This window comes from Hippopotamus amphibius, chromosome 11 (genome assembly GCF_030028045.1).
Source record: "Hippopotamus amphibius kiboko isolate mHipAmp2 chromosome 11, mHipAmp2.hap2, whole genome shotgun sequence".
NCBI classification, from domain to species: Eukaryota; Metazoa; Chordata; class Mammalia; order Artiodactyla; family Hippopotamidae; genus Hippopotamus; species Hippopotamus amphibius.
In genome coordinates, this window is record NC_080196.1 from 46,635,667 (window position 1) to 46,659,272 (window position 23,606).

Here is a 23,606-nt window from a genome sequence, read left to right on the forward strand (position 1 = left end):
AGCTTTGCATCCAGAGTTTATAATTTATGTTGTAAATCAGGGGATCGTTACTTGTGCTTTAAGGTAAACTTTAAGAAGAATGAATATTATGTAAAGCCTTCCTAAATGAGTATAACTTGGGAAGTAATTCAGAATGGTTATTTTGTCATGGTTTAGGAAAAAGTAAAATGATAGTGGAACCATCATTTCAAGGTAATTCTTCCTGGATTAGGATTTATTACTTTAATCCAAAACATGGCTTTCTTCCTGTCTCCAGAATATTCCCACTGTTGTGACACAACAACATATTGTGTAGGTAAATCCTAGTTTGCGCCTTGTCTGTCTCAACTCTTAACGTGACCTTGGTTTACTGGGCCTACCAAGCATGACTTTTGGTAGCATTTAAAACTTTAAAAAATGTTATCTCTGTCAGGAAAACAAACACACTCTAGGTCCATGCTTAAACATTGTTAACTTCCTTAAATTAAAACTTCTTTTAGAATCTACTCTACATTTCCTTCTCAAGGTGGTACCTACATTTTAAGGAGATTAATTTTTTATCTTCCCAAAGAGTAAATTTAACTTGCTTTTAAGACACAGAGATAAAACTTGTCTCTTCTAAAGGATCAGAGCTCAGATAAATAACTTTTTATAACTCATTTTTAATAAGCGGCATTGTCCTATGACTTGTGAAAGGACATTTTGTAGTCGGTAAGATGCCACCTACTATCTGGTGCAGTGGTATAGGCTGGCCAAGGGGTCAGAATGTTAGTTTGGGACTACTGCCACATATAGTGATCCCGTGAACATTCTTTACTGCAACGCTGTAGCCTTGTACTAAAAATACCACCTCGGCCTTGTTATATACGCTCACTTCAGTGGAACTTCCGTGTACTTGGAAAATCACATCTGCTGTTTGGTGGTTGATGTAACTCTGTCCCAATTTAGATAAAATTTGGGTTGTGCATATATGATTGATTTGCCTAAAAAGGGATATTTTAGTTAGTAGATTCTACCCAATCTTTCTGGTAGAAAAACATTAAAATTTTTAATTTATTTGTTTGTTTATTTATGCAGGCTGCACCGGGTCTTAGTTGTGGCATGCAGACTTTAGTTGCAGTACATGCAGGATCTAGTTCCCCAACCAGAGATTGAACCCAGGCCACCTGTGTTGGGAGTGCAGAGTCTTACCCACTGGACGACCAGGGAAGTCCCTAGAAAAATAGTTTTAATAGAGTTTATGTTTTAGAAAAGTTTTAGGTTCACAGCAAAAAAAAAAAAAGAGGACGAGATTTCCCATATACCTTGCTACCCCTCAGTATAGCTTCCCCCATTATCAGTTTCCCACAGCGTAGGGGTACATTTGGAGTAATCTGTGAGCCTGTGTTGATACATTATCACCCAGAGTCCATAGTTTACATTAGGCTTCACTCTTGGTGTTGTGCATTCTGTGGGTTTGGATAAATGTAATAAGGTATCTACCTTTACAGTGTCATATAGAATAGATTTCCTACCCTAAAAATCCTCCGATAGATTAGATTTCCTCTGTGCCTCCCAATTCATCCTTCCCTCTCTCCTCACCCCTGGCAGCCACTGATCTTTTTTCACTGTCACCATAGTTTTGCCTTTTCCAGGATGCCATATAGTTGGAACCATACAGTATGTAGCCTTTTCAGATTGGCTACTTTCATTCAGTACTATGTATTTAGGTATTCCTCCATGTCTTTTCATGGCTTGGTAGCTCATTTCTTTTTAGCACTGAATAGTATTCCATCATCTGGATGTATACAGTTTATCAAGTTACCTACTAAAGCTGCTTGATTGCTTCCAAGTTTATGAATAAAGTTGTTACAAATATCTCATTACACAGGTTATGTCACCCCTAACTACTGTTTGGTTTATCTGCATGTCTTTTTTCTTAGGAAGAGCGTGTCACCTGCAAAGAAAGAGGGTTTTATTTCTTCCTTGATTTGTGGTTTGGTGTCTGACATTAATTTGGGGGAATTATCGGTCGTTATTGTCTTAAACATTTCCTCTGTTCCTTTCTCTCTTTCTTCCCCTGGTATTCTCATTATGCATATGCAGCATCTTTTGTAACAGTTCTTGGATATTCTCGTTCGTTTTTGTTTTCAGTCTTTTTTCTCTTTGGGTCCAGTTTTGGAAGTTTCTGTTGACATGTTCTCAGGCACGGAGATTCTTTCCTTTGTGGTGTGCAGTCTGCTGGGAGCCATCAAAGGCACTGTTCCTGTCTGTTGTGGTATTTTTGATTTGTGATTCCTTTCTGGTTCTCTCTTAGGATTTCCATCTCTCGTACATTACACATCTGTCTTGCATGTTGTCTCCTTTTTTCATCAGAGCATAGTAATCATGGTGGTTTTAAATTCTTGATCTGGTAATTCCAATATCCTTGCCAGGTCCGCCATTCTTTGCTTGCTCAGACTCTTCAAACTGTTGTTTTTTGCCCTTTGGTATGGTAACTTTCTCATTGAAAGGTGGCCGTACTGTCCTGGGTCAAGGGAACCGCGGTAAACAGGCCTTTAGTGATGAGTGGTGAGGCTGGGGGAGTGGTGGTGCTGGGTGTGACGGGCCTCAGCGTCAGAGAGCCCGTGCCCCAGGACTGGGAACCCGTTGGTGTTTCTCAGGCCTTCGCCTCTCCTGGAGGGTGGCTGCAGCAGCCTGAAATAACCTATTTCCCATCTCCCAGGTTGGCAAGGCTCTAGTTTCTCTTGAGGGCAGGCATCGTTAAGGACAGAATGCTCTGACGTATTTCAGAATGCTTGCTTTTCTTCTCCCCACTGCTGGAAACACAGTGGGATTTTTCTCTAGTCACTGTGAGAACCTGGTAGAGCTTCTGGAGGTAAACTCACAAAAGAGTAAGGTCCCCCCTCTTCACTGGGTCCTCCTGGAGTTTAAGTCTTGTTAAAATTTGTCCAAACTGACCAACTGTAACTTGGTCAGTTACAGTTCAGGTTTTCCTCCCCAGCACTGGTCCCGAGGTTTCCAGTCATGGGTTTCTGCTCCACTCAGTTGTGATTCTCTGTATCTACCCCTCTGTCTCTCCTATTGTTACATCAATCAGTTACTTTCACGGTGATTTTACTTCTCTGGTGGATCTAAGAGAGGTTGTTGACTTTACAGTTTGTTCTAGCTTTTTACTTGTTAGGATGGAGTGGCGACTTCTAAGCTCCTTCCTTACATATTGGGTCAGAAAACAGAAGTTAGATCTATGCTTTTTTATCAATAATTTTTCTTACGTAAATACTGTCTAGGAATTGCCAAAAAGCCAGAACCAAGGACATTGGTGCTATTAGACCTTTTGGGAGGTAGACTAATGGCTTGGCATTACCTTACAGGCTCAGAGCAAAGCAGTGCCAGACTTTTCAATATCCAGATGATTATAAGGTAAATAAGGATAATTAATAGGTTATGTAGCTTTTTGAAAACCAAAGATACTCGTGGGTGACTGGCTGTCCTATGAAATACTACAACTTAAAAATATAAAGCAGGGACTTCCCTGGTGGTCCAGGAAATCCTCCTTCTAATGCAGAGGATGTGGAATTGATTCCTGGTCGGGAAACTAAGATCCCACATGGTGTGGGGCAACTAAGCTCATGCACTGCAACTACTGAGCACTCAAGCCACAGCTAGAGAGCCTACGTGCTTGAGCCTACGTGCCACAACTAGAGAGAAGCCCTCGCACCGCAACTACTGAGTGCACTCGCCGCAATGAAAGATCCCACATGCTGCAAGGAATATCCTGCATGCCGCAACAAAGACCCGACACAGCAAAAAATAAAATAAAATAAAAATATTTTTAAAGTGTCGGTTCTTAGAAATTTGATGATGATAAAAGTGAATAGTTCCTTAAGCAACAAGGACCTACTGTATAGCACTGGGAACCATACCCAATATTATGTAATAACCTATATGGGAAAATAATCTGAAAAAGAATGGATGTATGGGTCAATATAAATTAACCACTTTGTTGTACAGCTGAAACTAACACAACATTGTAAATCAAGTATATCCCAATATAAAATAAAAATTAAATTTAAAAAAAGGTAAATGGTTCTTTAGTACAATAACTCTTTGGTAAATGGATATATGTTATCCCAATGCTAATTTTGTTAGCTAAAAGGAATTAAACTTGTTTTTTCAATTATAGGATAATGTTAAGCGTAAAGACCATATTGACCATCAGAAGGATAAAGTCGCCTTGACTCTGGCTCGTCTAGCCCGCCATGTTGAAGTGGAGAAACAGCAGAAAGAAGAGAAGAATAGAGCATTCAGGGTATGTGGCTGTTTTAATTGATGTTTTACCAGATTATAGAATTGTTTATAAGAAAGTTAAAGAGACACTTGTATAATCAAAAAATGTATAATTGGATCCAAGTGTAGCATGAAGCCTACATAACTCAATGATTTGGTAGTAATTCATGGTGGCTTTTTACATGTTTTCATTTGTTGGATTCTGATCACATATGTGCACAAACAGAAGAAAAAATAGAATTGAGTGGACTGTATTTTTGGAAATTAAAAATCATGGGGTTCCTTAAGCTGGTGAGCAGTTAAGGGTTTCTAGTTACTTCATCACAGTTTATCAGGGCTTCTGTAGATATAAGCTGTTGAAAGGTTATTTTCTACTAAGAAGAGCCAGACCACTTCCACTTCAGCCTCTCCCTTCAGGTTATTGCATTAGAGTGGTAGAAGAGCTGCTTTGTGGAAAATGAAGCCTAATTTAGATGCTTGCATGATATAAACCTTTTAAAACCTTGACTTTGGTGCCTTTAGAAGGCACCAAATGAAATCAACCTTAAATAACTACCCTAGTATTGCCAAATGTCTATTAGGAGTAGAATGTTGGCAAGTTGGGTAAAAATGGCTTCCTACCGGGAGTTTAAAAATGGAAATAGAAATCATGGCATAATTTTACCATGTTGTTTTTGATTCCGTGTTCCATTGGTTATTATAAAGAAATTTATATATTTCTGTTGCCTCTGTTTTAGTATCTCCTAATCAGTCTTCTTTAAATTTAGAAGTCGCTTTGTTTGGGAACTTTATAATGTAATACCAATTAAGTTAGCGTATAGTATTCTAACTGTATGTTTAAAATACTTAATACATTAGTGATATTTTTTTCAAAAAAGAATTATTACTTTTCTAGCAGCGACACTATTCAATTTTAAGGAAGATTCTTTCCCCAGACTGTTTTATGTGTGTTGTTTATGGGTCATGGGGAAAGTCTCTTTGAGAGAGGAGTGGTTTGCAAGCTGTCCTCCTTTTCTGCCCATTTCCTCAATAATGCTCACTTCTTTTCCCAGATCATGTTAACACCACATAGGTAATAAAGCTTCTGTGATAACTTCAGAATCTTACAGTCACTATGAAAACTAGAATTTTTCTCAAGGGTAGTTTCAGTTTTACTGGTGTAAATGTTCATTCATTGTATTAAAGACTTTACCTTAGCGTTGGAGAAAATATTTTGAAACTTTGAAATTTTTGTTTATCCAATTGTAAAGAATAAAGTTATCTAGATTTCATTTTTTTCTAAGAGAGAAACTGACTCATACAGATACTTTAGCTCATTGCGTGCTGTCCATTCATGATTTTTTTTTTTTCTTATTTGGTTCTCCTTATATATAACTTGTTTTTTAAAACCAGATGACAGAAAACAAAAACAAAACAAACTACCCAGAAAGGAAGATAATGAAATTAAAATAAAACTAATTCTTGAAGAATTTTAGTAAGTATTAACTGTGACTAAAAATACAGTAGAAAATGTCTTCCTGCTCTTCTAGGCCTTTGTGAATTGTTGGCGTCTGACTGTAAAGTGGATTGTCCATCTTTTGTGATGGAAAGGTTTTAAAGAAAATTTGTTAAAATCTTCACTGGATAAGTCACTTAGAGATAATGTGTTGTGCTTGACTAGTTGACCAGTTACCATCTTTGCTTGTTAATACTCCAGGAGTTAAGATGCCTTTCATGAAGGGATGTACCCCTAATGTGTGTGGAAATAGCTGGGTGACAGGAAAAGGGTGGCTAATTGGGGGCTGATTTCAGCCAGCAAATGTTTTTTGGGCATTAACTATGTATGGCCGCAGAGTTCAAATGTATTGTGAGAAATGCCAGAGAACTTTCTTTAAAAAAAAAAAAAACCTGCTTATTTTTAATTATTGGCAGTAGTTTAAAATGAGTAGGCTATTGGCCGGCATGCAGTAATATTTAACCTCAATTATATTTATTTAATTGAAGGGTTTTTTTTTCGTTTGATTTTTAAGATTTTTGTAAGGAACTCTGATAGATGGTTTAATTTTGTACATAAGAAAATGTCTTTATAGTCTACCAGAGTTTTGCTATATTACTTTCTTTGGATAAACAAATTTTGTTTCCCACAGCATATTATTAAGAACCCTGATCCTGTGGGACAGGGGTCCCCAAACCCTGGGCCATGGGTTGGTACCAGTCTACGGCCTGTTAGGAGCCAGGACGCACAGCAGGAGGTGAGCAGCGGCAAGCGACTGAAGCATCATCTGCAGCTCTGCATCGCTCATCTTACCGCCTGAACCATTCCTCCCCCCGCCCCCTCCCTGTCTGTGGAAAAATTGTCTTCCACAAAACCAGTCCCTGGTGCCAAAAAGGTTGGGGACCACTGCTATAGGATACACTTTGAGAAAAGAAAAAAAAAGAGTAATTTGGTGACTTATCAAGTTGGGATACTGTCTGTTCACTGTATGGAAAATCACACGTGCATGAGCACTTAAGGTTTTGGAAGTCCTGCACTGAAGGCACCTTTTGAACTCTTTATTGAAACCAGTGGTTCTGTGCTTACTTAATTTGATTACAGAGAATTTTTAACATCTTTGGAGAATTGGTATTCTATGGCCATACTTAGAACAAAGTTGTACAGAAGATTTTTTTCAGATTAAAATCTTGACCCCCCTGTCCCCCTACTTACCCTTGCTGGTAGAAGATCTATTTATATTGCTAACTAGGTCATTCAATATTCTAGTCTATTTCTTGCAAATCCAGCGTTTGTGGCTTTGTGATTTCTTTTTAAGGATATAACAACCTTTTTGAGACACAGCACAGTGTACAGTAAGTCCCCTACATATGAACGAGTTCTGTTCCGAGAGCGTGTTCATATAAGTCCAGTTTGTAAGTCCAACAAAGTTAGCCTCGGTTCCCAGCTAACATAATTGGCTATATAGTACTGTTATAATACTTTTCACATAAATAATACATAAAAAACAAACACAAAAAATAAAAAAAATTTTAATCTTACAGTACAGCTTGAAAAGTGTGGTAATACAGTACAGCAGCTGGCATACAGGGGCTGGCATCCAGTGAACAGGCAAGAATTTCTGACTAGTGGAGATCCTGGGCTTGAAATAAAGATACTGTACTCCTGTACTCTATACAGTACTGCAAAGTAAAGTACACAATAGCACAACTACTTGTAGAGGATGCACACATGTGACAGTGTACACCAGACGTGAACTAACTTATGTAATTGGACATGTGAATGCACGTTCGCATCTTTGAAAGCTTGCAACTTGAAGGTTCGCATATAGGGGACTTACTGTACTGGTTAAGTGCATGGATTCTAGAATCAGATTGGAGAATGAGAGTTTAAATCCTGTTATTGTTTATCCTTGTGCAATTTGACCTTCCGGTGCCTCAGTTTTCCCATCATAAAATGGGAACAATAATAGTACCTATCTCATAGAGTTTTTGTGAGAATTAGATCTAAGATGCTTTTGAATAGTGCCTGGCACATGCTAGGTGGTTAATAAGTGTTACTTGTGAGATACAGCATGATTAGAGTATGCAAATAGATTTATCAATAACATAACTAGAAAGATTTAGAGACTGTAGCAGTCTAGTCCCCAACCTTTTTGGCACCAGGGACTGGTTTTGTGGAGACAATTTTTACACAGACGGGATGGGGGGCGGATGGGGATGGTAGTGTAATGCGAGCGATGGGAAGTCGCAGATGAAGCTTCGCTCACCTGCCCACCGCTCACCTCCTGCTGTGCAGCCCAGTTCCTAACAGGCCACGGACTGGTACTGGTCTGCAACTTGGGGGTTTGGGACCCCTGATCTAAAGCATCTACGAGTAGTTTAGTGGTTGGCACTGGCCCACTGCCTGTTTTTGTAAATAAAGCTTTATTGGAACATAGCCATACCTGTTTGTTTACATATTATCTATGGCTGCTTTCTTGCTGCAGCAGCAGAGTTGAATAGTTGCAAAAGAGACTATGGGCTGCAAAGCCTAAAATATTTACCCTGTGGCCCTTTATGGAAGAAGTTTGCCAACCTTTGATCTAGATGCAATAGGTGATTTATACTGGAACATATCAAGTACTAATGAGTGTCTGCTCTTATGCTATTCATTGAACAGATATTTAATAGGTGTCTGTATACTTCAGACTATATATGGAAAATTTGAAAAAATGTATAAAAGTTTAAAGACAAAAATAATCATTCATATTGCCATTCCAGAGATAGTCACTGACATTTATCATATTTATTTTCTGCCTTTTTTCCCTCTCTGGATATAGAGTTACATATAGCTTGACGTAATCTTTGTTTATATTTGGCTTTGTTTGTTACTACTTGGTGACCCACTTGATATCAAAAATATATTCCTACTTTAATGAGAAAGTTTGGTTAGTGTTTCTAATAACTTTCATGAAATGTACACGCCATAATTTACTTAAACAGTACCCTATTGTTGGAGATTAACTTGTTGCAAACTTTGTGCAAATGTAGATGACATTGGGATCAAAATCTTAAGAGCATGAATGTTAGGTTTGACTTATCTCTTTAAAATATAGTTCTAGGTGAGCAGTTACAGGGATAAAGGGTAATCAGTATTTTTTGATCACTGTTGTGACAAAATCATTTTCTTAAGGAAACCAGATTAGTAACCTTGGTTAATTGATTTTTTTTCTTAATATCTTTAGGAAAAAATTGATTTTCAGCATGCTCATGGGTTACAAGAATTGGAATTTATTCGAGGACATTCTGATACAGAAGCAGCGAGACTGTGTGTGGACCAGTGGTTAAAAATGCCAGGTATTCTTTAGAGATCAGAGTGGAACATAAGGTTACCAAGCTTCCCTAAAGCCTTAAAGCGTTGTGTCTGTTTTATTCAGTTGCTAATAAGTATATAAAGTATTGAAATTTAGTTCAGTGATACTTAACAGCAGGAGGCCTGCTTTGCCAATTGTCTTCCTACTTTGGCAAAAGTGTATTTTGAGTGTAAGTAATCCTTGAACTGATCAGATATTGCTCATTTATTCATTCGTATGTCTCCTAGTTATTACCCTCTATGGGAGGTTAATAAACAGGTAAATAAACCTGTGTAACAGGTTATTTGAGGTCAGGCTTCTCTATGGAAATGGAATTTAAGCTGAGTTGGAAAGGATTAGCATTTACTTATGCATTTGTCAGTGCAGCCTATGTAGTTATTTTGTTAAGGAAGTGGCCATGTGGGAGGCTTGTCTAAATTGGGCAGCTTCTTCATTACTAACTCTTTGGAGGCCTCAGAGTCCTGGAAGAGTCACTGTGGAGCATTTTCCTCCCACCAGATAATTTGATAGAATTTTTAAGAGCCAGTAGGACAGTCCCATCATGGCAACTTTTCTAGCCTGTCTTGTAGAAGACCCACTGAGCCCTTAAAGGCTTGGGGTATCCTCAGAAACCTTAGCTGTGGATTTAATCCAGCAGAAAGTTTAATTGCAAAAAGTCTTAGAAATATCTGTGTATGCAGTGCTTAACTTTGAACCTAGATATCTTGTTCTATAGTTTTCAGTGGGCTTTTCTTTGAATAGAATCAAATTGCCACTTTTAAAATAATTCCAATAATTTGTAGATATTTTGACACTTGACCACTCCCTGAAACTGTATTTTGTTCTTATCTCCCAATGTGCTTGTGCCTGGCAAACTCCCACCTTGCCCCATCCACCTTTTTAAATACCTTTTCCTCTTTTTTTCTTACTTGTCTGTGGGGTTAGCCCCACATATAACATTCAGTACTACAGGTTGCTAGGTTTATTTAGTCTGCTTAAGTTTGGTTGCTCAGCTGTCTTTGATCCCTTAGTGCTTTATTCATTTCTCTCATATGGGTTTTTACTCTAATGAAAATTGTGACTCCAGATGCTCTTTTCTTAACGCACTGAGTACAAAACAAGGAGAGAATCATAAGCATTGCTGAAGTCAGAACATCTTAAATTATCATCTCTCCTCAAGCCCCCTGGCTTTCACCTGACTAGGAAAGAACATCAGGCATAGGTGACAATGCTTTCCTCATGTCCCATGCTGACTGCTACCCAGGTTTTCTTCTAAAATGGAAGCTGTTATGATTGTGCCTATAACATGGATGCTTTTGAAAAATGGGGAGATAACTACAAAAGTAATACTTGGTCATTTTAGAAAATTTGAAAAGTGGAGAAAAATATGAAGCGTAGGAAAAATATTGCCCAAAATGTTACCTTCCACAGTCACAGTCTATTAACATTTTTTTTTTTCGTGGAGGTAGAAAAATAGCATATCTTTAATGTATATACATAAACATACATTAAACATACAGACAGAAAAACAGAGATCTTATAGTTTTCGTTAAAAAATAAAAACAGCCTATTAACATTTTAGTATACTTCTGTCCAATTCATTTTTGTGGTTTTTTGCATATTATAAAAAAAATGTTACAAAACAAAATGGAAGTACTCTCATATGGGTTTTTACCCGGGTATGTTGCATTGATATATTTACATGTCTGTGTCTTTTACTAGATACATATGCTCCATGCAGACAGAGTCTAAGGCTTATTAATCCTTTTTATTGTCAGTGCCTAAAAAGAAGGCTCAGCATAGAGATGTCCAATAAGTGTTGGGTGAATATTATACAGAGTGGGCTGTAAGTATTTGCATATGAATACAGAAAAGAAGCCTAGAACTTGGGTTCCAAATATGACTGTCATTCAACTAAACAAAAGAATTGTTTGGCATTCCAGACCTATTTTAGAAAAAATACTTAGAAATTATGGTCCTTAGCTGCATCAGAATCACCTGGGAGTCTTAAATACATGTCTGGGCCTTACCTCTAGAGACAATTCTAGGGGAACTGTAGATTTGAGGAGATTCGTATGTGATTTTGATAGGAAAATGGGCTAGAACTACAAGGCTTAATCTTACAAGATCTCTTGTGAAAAAACCATTCATCTCCTATGACTCTAACGTGTCTAGAATGATTGTTGGGCCAGTAATATGTCTCTTTAGGCCTAATCTCTGGCCTCCGTGATTGTCAGAATATTTTAACTCATGGTGAATTGAATTTGTGAGCATCTGTTAATATATTTCTCTGAGTGGGCCAGGTGGGAACAGATGAGTCACTTAGCTGTGTCTTTAAGATTCTTAGCAAGATACGGTATTGTATCGATATATCACTTCAGGTCACACCTGGTTCATTGGAGGCAGATAAGCTTGTGCCTTGAGTTAAGATCTTTAATTAATGCTCTCTTTATGTGATTGTTTTAGTCTTTTTGCTTGATCCCTCCCACTCTGTAACACTGAAGTCTGGGGTCTCTTGCTAGCACAGCTGCTTTAGCATTGAGCTATATTTGGTGCGGTGCCGTTGCACACATGGGCTTCAGAGAGTGCTGAAATCTTTGCGGAGAGGAGAGCTGGGGAAAACAGAGATGGCATTGTTCTCATCAGTCATAAAAAGTGAGAGTCTGTTTCTCAGTAGCATTGAGGGACTTGTTCAATCTATTCCAAAGTATCCAACAATTATAATTCAGTTCTTTGATTGGAAGTAGTTTAAGTACTGTATTTATAATTACTCAACTGGAAATCCATCTTTTATTTTTTATAGAATTTTATAGTTAGGCCAGTTTCCACACATTTGAATACTTAGTAATTTAAAAACAATACTCTAACCAACTGTAAAATAGATAGCCAGTGGGAAGTTGCTATATAACAAAGGGAGATCAACTCGATGGGTGATGCCTTAGAGGGCTGGGAAGGGGAGGGTGGGGGGGAGTCGTGGGAGGGAGGGTATATGGGGATATGTGTATAAATAAAGCTGATTGACTTTGGTGTACCTCATAAGCTGGTACAAGAGTGTAAAGCAATTATATTCCAATAAAGAGCTTAAAAAAAAAACAAAAAATACTCTATACTATTTAAGGATAAGAGCTGTTTAAATCTCTCTGTATTTTGCCTTTCCATGGATAAAGCTTATTTTCTTTCAGTTGATTGTTTTCTGCACTTTTATTTTTATCGAGAACCTCTGTTTGGCTAAATAGGCAACACCTGGAATGTGGATGGACAGTAAATAAAAATTATTATAATTATGACTGCATTAAAAAAATTAAAGATAAAAAGATGTATTGTTAATGCTTCTTTTAATGTGATTAATGCTACGTTAGTCATTGTTTGCTGGTAGAACACATTTATAAGCATTTTGGCAGTGTTTAATAGAGGCATTTCCCCCCAAAACAGCAGAAGAGCATGGAAACCTTCAACATATAACCATTTGGGGATCTTACATAGATGATGTTAAAGGAATAACGTTTATTCTAGTTAAATGCTTAGGGGCTTTGTAGAAACTGCCATAAAGATAAATACACAGTTTTTTGTTGTATGAAATATTCATGGTATTTGAGTGAAACAGTTTACAAGAAATAATAATAAAAGATAATAAATCAGACTATCTACAGTATATATCAGAGTCCTCCTGGCAGTTTTTACAATTCTTTGTTTATACAGCATAACTCTAAATTTTTCATTGTGTAACATGTATTGGGAGTTTGCCTAGGAAGACAATTTGGCTAAGTCTAGAAAGCGTGTGACTGTAAGACCAAGATCATAAAGAAAGAAAAGGGATGAAGAATGGACCAGGATATAGGGAATAATTAAAGCATTCTGCTTGTCTGTCTGTCCTTTCCACTCCTTCCCACCCTCCCGGTTACATTGTTTGACATATATTCTTAGAACCCAGGTCCTCTATAATATAACTAAACCTTATAATGTGTTTAAGATAGTTAAAAGAGAAAGTGAGAATTGGAAGAAAAAATGTTTGCCAACTTATGTAAACGAAAAGAAGGGAGGCAGGTATAGGGGTTCTGTAGAGCAACTGGTTTTCAAATATATTTCATCTTTGACATTTCTTGGCTATTGAACTTCAGGGAATAGTTTTTTTCCTCAAGATAGTGTAACTTGGAGATGTTAACAGCTTTCCTTGTCCCAAATAGCTATTTACTTTTTGGTTGTTATATCTTTTATAAGAAAGTTTGTAAACACTTAATTACAAGTAGGATCACTCCGTTGATGCTGCACGTTTTTCATTGTTTTTTCATAATTTTGATTACCAGTCCAAAGGACAAGTATCTGAAATAGAAACTTAAGAATTTATATTCCAATGATGCAGGACTCAAAACAGGCACGATTAATTCTGGAAGAAAAAGTTCATTCCGAAGAGGAGGCCAAATACGAGTGTCTGGGAAACCAATTTCATGTCCCATAATGCATTGTAACAAGCAGTTCGATAATGGGCACCTTCTCTTAGGACATTTGAAAAGGTAAGTGTGATATTCAGAATAGTGGATGCTGAAGGTGAAGTGAAAGCATGATGCACTTCTGCCGTTGTGGTTATAGCTTTATATTCCAAACTCATTGTTCTGTGCTATTATGATATAATTTTTTTCCAATTTACATTTCTTAGGCTTCCTCAAAGGCTTGAAATCAGGTTATTTTAGTGATATTCAGTCCTAATATGTCTCATAAAATTCTGACCAGACTTTTTGCACTGATGTGCATTTGGATCAGTTTTCGAGAAATCCAGTCTGTTAGCAAATCCAGCATTTAGCAAATTTCAAGAGACAAAAAGCACTTACAGATATTTGGGCTAGCCTATAGAAAGCTAATATGGCATTACAAAATAAATGCTAAAGGCAAACCAAATGTACTAAAGTTAACAATAAATGTTCTATTTATGAAATCCATCTTATTAATTTACTGAATTTTTGAATAGTAGAGCTTTGAGAAAGTAAATATCAAGGGAAGGCAATATTAAAGGCGTTAAGTATTATCTTCACCATCTCCCTTTTTCACAGTTAAAAGATGAGAATTGAGAGCTGGGGGCTCTAAGCCTTCTCTTCTCCAGATGTCTCGTCCTACTTACACCTTACCTAACTAGTAGAGCCTTCTGGAGGGGCTTCAGCATTCTACAGATAACTGTATTTTAAGTACTTTTTAAAAGTCTTTGAGACAGTTTAAAATGACACAAATTTGTTAAATGGTTAAAATGACATTAAAAGTAATCTTAAAAGCCATTTTTAGGAAATAGGTGTGTACCAGAAATCTTGACATGAAATTATTATTCCAATGGTTCATTTACAATTATTTGTGAGTTTTATGGTATAAGGCGAGAGGGAACAGATGATGGCTGTACAGTTTTCATACTGGAAGTTTACTAGTTTGGCAAGACATGCTTAAATCCATGTTTTTGGATCTTGAGTACTTTTATGAAATCTTAAGCTGTTGGTCACTGTTTGAAGAGATTGCATGGCATATGGGAGCCACTGATATTTCTTGAATATAAAGAATGTTATTTAATATTTAAGTAGACAAAGTGTAAAGTCCTGAATATGTGTGTGTGTGTGTGTGTGTCTAGCTTAACAAATGAAGCAACATAGTTCTGCCCCTAGAATGTCAGATTTTCTCATGTTACCTCTCTTTTGCCAAGTAGGTTTGATCACTCTCCATGTGATCCAACAATTACACTTCACGGACCTTCCGTCAGCTCCTTTGCGTGTGTAGTGTGTTGTAAAGAGTTTGTTACTCAGCAGCAGTACAGGGATCACCTTTCTGCTAAGGTAAGAGCATGTCCCAAGCTGAGAGTGGGTGTTTTTTTCCTAGAAAACTGTGGAATGGAATATAGGTGTTTTCTTGCTGCTCTTAGGCTTGCAGTCAACAGTGATGCACGTAAGGTTCAAAATTGTGACTCTCTATGGAGAGTAAAATGACTTGGAACATTAAATTATTGTGGACACGTAACCCTGGTAGCTGAAAGCCAGGAGGCTTAAAGGTTATCATTTTTATTGAGTTGCTCTGTGAAATTAACTTACTTTGTTCAAGATGTTCTGTGAGTTAGTCACATGATAGCCAGAACATTATTCTCAGGTGCACTGCCGTTCACTACTGGTTGAATTGTTGGAGCCATGCAGTTAATGATGATTTGTTTGTTAATGCTGGTATTAAGAAATAGATCTGTTATTTAAAAGGCTGTGTTATGTGACTCGCATTAAGTGTTAAATCTCAAGGGACAAGAGATTGATTCATGATATTAGCAAATTCAGTGTAATAAAGAACTCTGTAACAAGTATTTACCACACTTGATATTAGATGTCTCACAGATTAACATTACAAAATGTTAACTGTGCAATATGCTCATTGTGGAAAAATTTTAAAATACTAAACAAGCAATTTATTGACGTATAGTTGGTTTACAATGTGTTGATTTCTGCTGTACAGCACAGTGATTTAGTTATATGAACATTTATTTTCATATTCTTTTCCATTATGGTTTATCCCAGGATATTGAATAGAGTTCCCTGTGCTATGCAATAGGACCTTGTTGTTTATCCACCCTGTGTATGATAGTTTGCCTGCGCTAACCCCAAACTCCCAGACCTTCCCTCCTCCATCTCCCCTCCCCCTTGGCAACCACAAGTCTGCTTTCTATGTTTGTGATTCTCTTTCTGTTCTGTAGATAGGTTCATTTGTGTAGTATGTTAGATTCCATATATAAGTGACACCATATGGTATTTTTCTTTCTCTTAAGAAATCGCTCTTAATCTCACTTATAGAGATAAGAATTAACATTTTTATGTGTATATTTCTGCTTTTCTCCATATATAAATATTTTTACATAGGATAAAGTATCTAAATTTGTTTCATAATTAAGAAAAGCAGTGTGTTGTAAACATAAATGTTTAAATGTTTGTTGAGTCAGTATGTACATTTAAAGTCAATGAATGGTATTCTGTATGACTATGTTATAGTTAATTTAATTTCCTATTAGATGTATTAATTGTTTACATTTTTCTATTATTAAGAACAATAACACATTAAATATCCTTGTACCTAAAAACCTATGAGAAGATCCTATGTATTTGCTGAGTAAATATTAGGTTTTGAAATAGTAAAATGCTGCTGTCCAGAGAGTAGCGGGTTTTTCTTTAAACGATGTTTTCAGAATTTGGCTATCTCTAGACCTATACTTGAAAAGTCATGTGGGTAATAACTTGGATTTTGTATAGGTTCACAAAGAAAATGAAGACTTGGTGCTCTCAGGTGTCTCTGGTTGAATTCTGAGGTTGACTTACCCCTGTTCTGGTGCTGGAGAGTGTTCCCAGGATGGACACACCTCTTGACGCCAAGTTTGTTATATACTCAGTCATTAGTTTTGGGGAGCCTGTGTCTTGTTCAGCCCTGATGAGTCACCGTAGTATGAGAGGAATCCATGTGCTCTAGAATGAATAAGCTGTAATGGTACATCATCAGGTGAAATAGGAGTTCAGAAGAAGGGGAGAGGAGTAGCGGGACAAGGTGACAGAGCACTGCAGAGGAGAAGTGGTCCTCCAGGCTTGGATTTGAGTAGATGGAAAGGACAAGTGCTGTCATCCCAGGAAGGTTTGAACAAGAACCTACAGAGAATAGCAAATATGGGAATAGTTAGTATGCAGAGTACAGGTAACATAGCAGGCCTGAGACGTCTTTCCTTGGACAGACTTGCTTGCAAGGTTGACACTGGGCTGCTGTCTGGGAACTTGGATTTGGCAGGTCCCTGTGAATCTCTTATGAGCGGCTTTTTGTGCCTGAACTGTTGGTGCATACAGTGGGGTTTATGTTGAGCACCTGCTTTCCGTGTGGAGGTCTGGAATTTTGGTCTGTGCTAGGAAAGTGTGACCTGGCCCCCTGGGCACTGAGTCTCTAAGGTGTTGTTTACGTGCATTGTCCCAACTCATTGTTAAGTATGTTCTGTGTGTCTCCGCTGGGAAAGGGCCCTTGGAATCTCATACCGGGTTTCCTCTGGACTTTGCCCAGTGTGCTTTTTCCCCTTTGTGTTCTTTTGCTGTAATAAATCATAGCCATGAGTACAACTGTGAGTCCCAACCAGCCACCAAGCCTGGGGATTGTCCTGGGGACTCCCAACACAAGTAGTAACTTGACTCTAAAGGCACAAAATTTAAACTTGGTATTGGCAAGATACTGGCACTATCACAGGATGTGACATGATGAAAATGATGCTTATATCTTCAGAGCTAGGGGGACTTTAAATTCTAGAACCAAATTCCTTCTCCTTTTTTAGGGACACCGAAGAGATTCAGTGGTATTACAGTGGCACCATTGTTCAGGGTGGAGTCAAAGATGTGGACAAGGAGACCAATTTAGGTGACTTTGGCAGAAATTTAGCTTTGAGTTGAGAAAAGGGTTTACTTAGGTAATCACATTTAGAATAAAGACCTTAAAGTGGACTCAAAAGACACATTGAAGAAAGAAATGATAGGGCTGTCTAGTGCCCTGACACAGGTCTGGGGAGAGAAGGGAAAAGGGTACAACTACATTCCATAGTTTTTTAGTGTTTTCAGCGGGTCATTAGTATTCTACCGTTTTCAGAACTAGAGTTCTTTCAGGGCATGTTTTTCTATTCCACGCTGTAAGCATATTTTTCTTTTTTCTTCAGTAAATCTGAGTAAATATTTTAACCTTAAAATTAATGCTCTCATTTGTGTTTTCCCAAATTTCATTAATGTGTTTCCTTTTTTCCTGGGAATCACTCATTCTGTGCTGTTTTGTCCTCCTTTTTGCTGTGTCTCCGGGAAGTAAATTTATGATATTGCTTTCTGGGAAGCAATATGGTAAAACTGAGCAGAGGCTTTGGTGTCACACATACCTGGATTCCACTGTCACTTTTATTAGCTGTGTGTTCTCACCAAGTTATAGCACATCTGTGAGCTTAGTTCTTCATCTCTAAAGTGGAATTGTTATACTCACGTACAAGATTGTTGAGAGAAAACATAATATGATATAAAGTACTTAGGGCCTGACTTATAGATTTTAGTAAAAGCTGTTTATTTCTTATTCTTTGGAGTGTCTGTCACAAGGATTCAGAAGGAACTGGTACACTGGTTGTTATTACGTATCTTAAATGAACCAGAAGAGGTCGCTAGAAGATTGTATACCTGTGAATTCTGTTTCATAAAGATGATGTTCTCCAGTGAAAGTGTGAAACTATCCACAATTTGCATTGTTTGCCTTGCTACCCTTTCCTTTTCTTTTTATCTCCAGTCTCTTCTGTCTAGACTTGTGCCTCTCAAACTTTAAAGTGCATACAAATCACTTGGGAATCTTGTTAAAATGCAGCTTCTGACTCAGTAGATCTGATGTGGGGTCTTAGATTCAAGATTTCTAACAAGCTTCTAGGTGATGGCAGTGCTGCTGGGCTTTGGGTCATACTCTGAGTAGCAAGTGTCTAGTGTTTTTTGACATTCAGGCTATCCAGGGACTTCCCTGGCAGTCCAGTGGTGAAGACTCCACACTTCCTCGGAAGGAGGCACAGGTTTGATCCCTGGTTGAGGAACTAAGAACCTGCATGCTGCGCAGGATGGCAGGAAAAAAAAAGCTGTCCAGCGGGTCTGTCACTGGGTAGCTTCCTGCTTTTTTCCCTTTTGGTGCTGGTGGGGATGGTGGAGGCTGTATTGTAAGCCTCAGGGTGCCACAGCGTCACTTGTGGGTCAGTGGGCATTATGACTCTCTCATTCTGTTCCTAGGGCCGTTCTGTCATCAAAGGTGACTCTTCCCCCTTCTCAGCCCACCCTCCACAGCCTGAGGCAACCAGTACAACACTACTTTCTGTCTCTGGGGGTTTGCCTTTTCCAGACATTTCATTAAACGGAATCCTACAGTATGTGGCCCTCCATGACAAGATTCTTTCACTTACCATAGTGTTTTCTAGGCTTATCCATGTTGTAGCATATGTCAGTACATCATCGTTTTTATTGCCAAGTCATATGCCTCTGTCTGGACATATGCTGCTATTTGTTTATCAGTTAAGTTGTGGACACTTGGGTGGTTTTCGCTTTTTGGTTGTTGTGAATAATGCTGTTATAAACAAAGGTACACGTCTTTGTTGTGGCCATGTTTTCACTTCTCTAATGAGTTAATTGTTGGGCCATGTGGTTATTATATTTAAGGTTTTGAAGAACTGCCAAATTGTTTTCCAGCACAGTGTACCAGTTTACTTTCCCACCCGCAACGTTCCAGCTTCTTCACATAGTTTCCAGCACTTATTATCTATCTTTTAAAATAGCCATCTTAGTGGGTATCTGTGAAGTGGTATCTTATTGTGGTCCTACTTTTTTTATATATACACATTTGTTTGATGTGTTTTGATTTAATGTAAGTAGAAATATAATGGTAAAAAGGAATTGAGTACTTTAACTTCCCATTCCTTCCCCCAGTTTGTAGAAGGTAGTTGCAGATATGCTATACTTTTGCAATAGGTCTATTCCAATAAAATTTTATGTAGAATCACAGTGTTCATTCTATTGAACAAACAATTTAAACAAGCTTATTTTGAATCCACTTATAACTCACGATTGAACTAAAGCTTACTTTCTTAGAATTCTTCAGGTAGGGGTCATTTGTATAAACTGGTTGTTAGTAAATGCTTTTAGTGCTCTTATTTGGGACCTTCTAATTGGAATGCAGAATGTTGTACAGGGTGTTATCTTCTGCATGGCTCTCACCAAAATAAAATAGGGTGAGGAGCAGTGGAAAGAGCACAGGGTTTACCACCAAAATTATAAAGCTGGGTGTGAATGGTAGCTTTTTCTCTTTTGAGGGTACAACTTGGAGGGGAGTGGTAATTTTGTTGACTTATGTAAACTTCAGTTTTCTCATTTGTAAATAATGAAAAAAGTATTTCATGGGGTTGTTGAAAGGATTAAGTGGAAAAGCACATTTGAACCATAATGTGGTGCTTGATATGTGTTCAATATAAATGTAAATTTCCTGCCACTCCTCCTGTTGCATTTCATAAGCAACTACACAAACTATTTTAATATCCCTAATGTTAATGATGGTAAATTTAAGAAGACACAATACAGCTTTTAAGGCTATTACTCTAAAGACCATTAACAAGAGGTTAAATTATATTTATACACAAGCACACATACATATACATGCACATATAAATATACACTTAAAAATATTTCCAATTTTCAGATAGAGGAGGCTTTTAACCAAGTTTGGAAACCTGGACTCTAGAAAAGACATACCTGTTTGACTATCAAAATTTTAAGGTGACCATACGCAAAATTAATAGGTAGATGTTTGATGAAAAATATTTGAAAAATGGAGGATGAGACAGAGTTAGTTTTGATAACAAAGGATGGATACAAGTTGACGGGGCGGGGGGGACAAAAACAATTGAAACATGAGGCTGAAATGGAATTGTATGAATAAATGCTCACACTCACTAGTAGACGGGAAAAGTAAACTAACATAACACACATCTGTAAGACTGCAAACGTGAAAATAAGATCTGTAATAGCTATTGTGCCAGGTTCATTTAGTGCTAGGGTATTGGAATTGGTAGAGCCTTTTTGAGAAGCAATCATGCAATATCTTTTAATAGTCAAATAATAAACCTTTTAACCCAATAGGGCCAATCCTGATAATGAGAGAAAAGCACTATTTAATGAGGATATATAGTTAACAATATTTACAAAACCATTGTTTATAGTGGCAAAACCAACCAACCAAACAAACAAAAAACACCTGGAAATGAATAGTTGACTAAATCTCAGTAGGTCCACACCATGGAGTAGTTTATAACCATTAAGAGGAATAAATTCGAGCAACACGAGTTTATTTTTAGGGATTTTCATTAGTTATTGTGGAATAAGAAAACTAAGAGGCAGAAGAACCTGTAAGATGATAGTATTTGTTAAAACAATGGCAATTCCCCTTGTATATTTATTTTTGTATATTTTTATAAGTGATAAGCATGGAGAAATGTATGGAAGAGTACATATTTGTAAACATAGGTTATATTGCAGAGTAGAATGAACAAAGCAAAACATGAGAAAAAGTATATGTGATGTGAAAACATTTATGCATTTATATAATATTGCATATGGATGTATATGTAAAAAGAAGAATGTATAGAAAGCAAATGTACTTGTATGTTTATTGTCACAGAAAGATGGTAATAATTTGTTTTTAAGGAAAAATTAAAAATTTCATATATGGGACCTCATTTATGACAAAAATTCCAGTTTTCACACTCAGGGAAGAAAAGTTTTCTTGTTAAAAACTGATACAAAATATTCCAAATAAATAATAAATAGGACATTTTGAAAGTTGATTTAAGAAACTGAATATTGATTTTAGTTGTCTATAATACAGCTTTGCCTTATATTTTAGGAAGCTGCAGATGATGGACATAAAAACAACCTTCTTCCTCAGATTATTCAGTGTTTTGCGTGTCCAAATTGCTTCCTTCTTTTTAGCAGCAAGGATGAGTGTTTGAAGCATATGTCTGGGAAGAATCATTTCCATCAGAGTTTTAAACTGGGTGGTATGTTAATACTCTCTTCTGCTGAAAATTATTAAACTACTTTAACCTTTGCTGATTTACCATACTTCTCAGATAATTCTTGAGGTAACTTATCTTCACGTTAATTTTGAGAACTATGAAAGTGAAAGATTTTTATCTCATTTTTTATTTTTCAAAAAAGATTCTTAATATTTTTCTGTACCTAAGAGTAAGGTTTACTTTGAGGAATGAAGAGAAACTTGGGAAGAAAACATTTATGCAGGATAATGTTTTGGTATATCCATTGGAAAGTTGGGTGTTTCTCTGCATTTAAGACTCAAATCTTAATTTGAGCACAAGTTCAGCATCCATTGCACTTAATTGAGTCTAGAAAACGACTTCTCTTAGATTTTTATCACATAAATAACTATCTTCTTTTACTTACTACACCCGATGTTGAGAAAGGCAAAGGGGAGGACGGTGGGGTACCTATACTCAAATCTTTGCAAGTTATAGTTCATTTTGTCTTTCAGATCACAAGGGAATGGCACAGCCAATATCATTTCCGTCTTTTGCAAAGAAACTTTTGATCTCTCTGTGCAAAGATGTTCCATTTCAAGTTAAATGTGTGGCCTGCCACCAGACACTGCGTTCCCACATGGAGCTCACTGCCCATTTCAGGTTTGTATGGGGCTAGTCTTGGACTGTAAGAGTCCCGCCCAATAAGCTCCTCACCAGGGGACTCAACAAATACTTTTCTTTTCCATGTTTCTCTCCTTCTAAAATGAAACCGTATATTTGCCTGGACATTACCCAAAGTTAGCATAATGAGAGGAGTGAGAGGTGTAAGAAAAGTGGATATATTGGTGTTGCTGTGAACATAAAACAAGCCAACAGTTTTAAGTTCTGCATGTGCTGGTGAGGGTTGTGCCTGGGGGAGGAGAGGGTTAAGATAGAACCTTGGCTTTGAGTCAGCCAGCATGGAAAGTATCACAAACAAGTGAAAAATTACGTGTCAGTGAAAGGCCAAATTTATCAAATAATCAAGTATGGTTTTTTTTGTTTTTACAATGGAAGTTATCAAGCACTATACAAAAGTAAGGAGAGTGGTATAATGAACTCCTATGTACCTTTCACCAGGCTTCAGTAGTTATCAACACATGACAGTTGTGTTTCATTTATACTCTCACCCCTGCAGATTCTTATTTTGAAGCAAATCTGGTAATTTTATCTGTAAATACTTCAATACATATCTGTGAATGATAAGCACTCTTTTTTTTTTAAAGAGAAATAACTAATACCTTTATCATACTTTAAAAAACTAGTTTTACTATCATCAAACACCTAATCAGTCATCAAATTTCACCTGATTACTTCATGACATTTTTTACAATTGGTTTGTTGGAATCATAATTCAAAGTCTGTACTTCGCATTTAGATGCTGTGTCTCTTAGGTCTTTTTTCCCCCCTGTTCTTTCTTTAAAATGTGTTAAAAGTTTGTATCTAAGTGATACATTTGTTTAAATAGAACAATTGTTTTCACAAACCTTCAAGGCAGTAGAATATAATTACTCTGTATATACTCAGTATTAATTATTGATGTTCACAGTCCTGGTTCTGACTTATATTTCATGAGTCCAAATCCTGGTTCTGCCTTTTATTTTTATTAATTTTTTTTTTATGAAAAGTTTCAACTGTGTGAAAGTCAACAGAATAGTATAATGAACCTCCATGTACCCATCATCCAGCTTTAATTAAATAATCAGCGTTGCCATTCTTGTTTTATTTATACATCTGTATGCTCCTTACCACCCTTAATTATTTTTTACAGTTCTTTGTTTCTGGGATATAATTTCAATTTATTGAAGTATACAAATCTTCACCTTTATGATTTTGACTACTGGATATATCTGTTAACCCACACTTTTATTGTACTATGTTTCCTCTCCATGGAAAGTTCCATTGTTCCCTTCCTGGTCACTTCCCACCTTCTCACCGCCCAGGCAGTCTATTCT

The 23,606-nt window shown here is 37.0% G+C and overlaps 1 protein-coding gene across 2 annotated transcripts in view; it reads left to right on the forward strand.

Moving 5' to 3' along the window:
* The window catches only part of ZNF451 (zinc finger protein 451), an 82,890-nt gene that overhangs the window by 22,901 nt on the left and 36,383 nt on the right, over positions 1-23,606 (forward strand). For both annotated transcript variants that reach the window (XM_057699490.1, XM_057699491.1), the window contains 6 exons: positions 4,145-4,270; positions 8,946-9,057; positions 13,414-13,564; positions 14,734-14,860; positions 21,480-21,633; positions 22,125-22,272. In XM_057699490.1, coding sequence (XP_057555473.1) covers positions 4,145-4,270; positions 8,946-9,057; positions 13,414-13,564; positions 14,734-14,860; positions 21,480-21,633; positions 22,125-22,272 — 818 coding nt within the window. The remainder of the gene's footprint in view (positions 1-4,144; positions 4,271-8,945; positions 9,058-13,413; positions 13,565-14,733; positions 14,861-21,479; positions 21,634-22,124; positions 22,273-23,606) is intronic.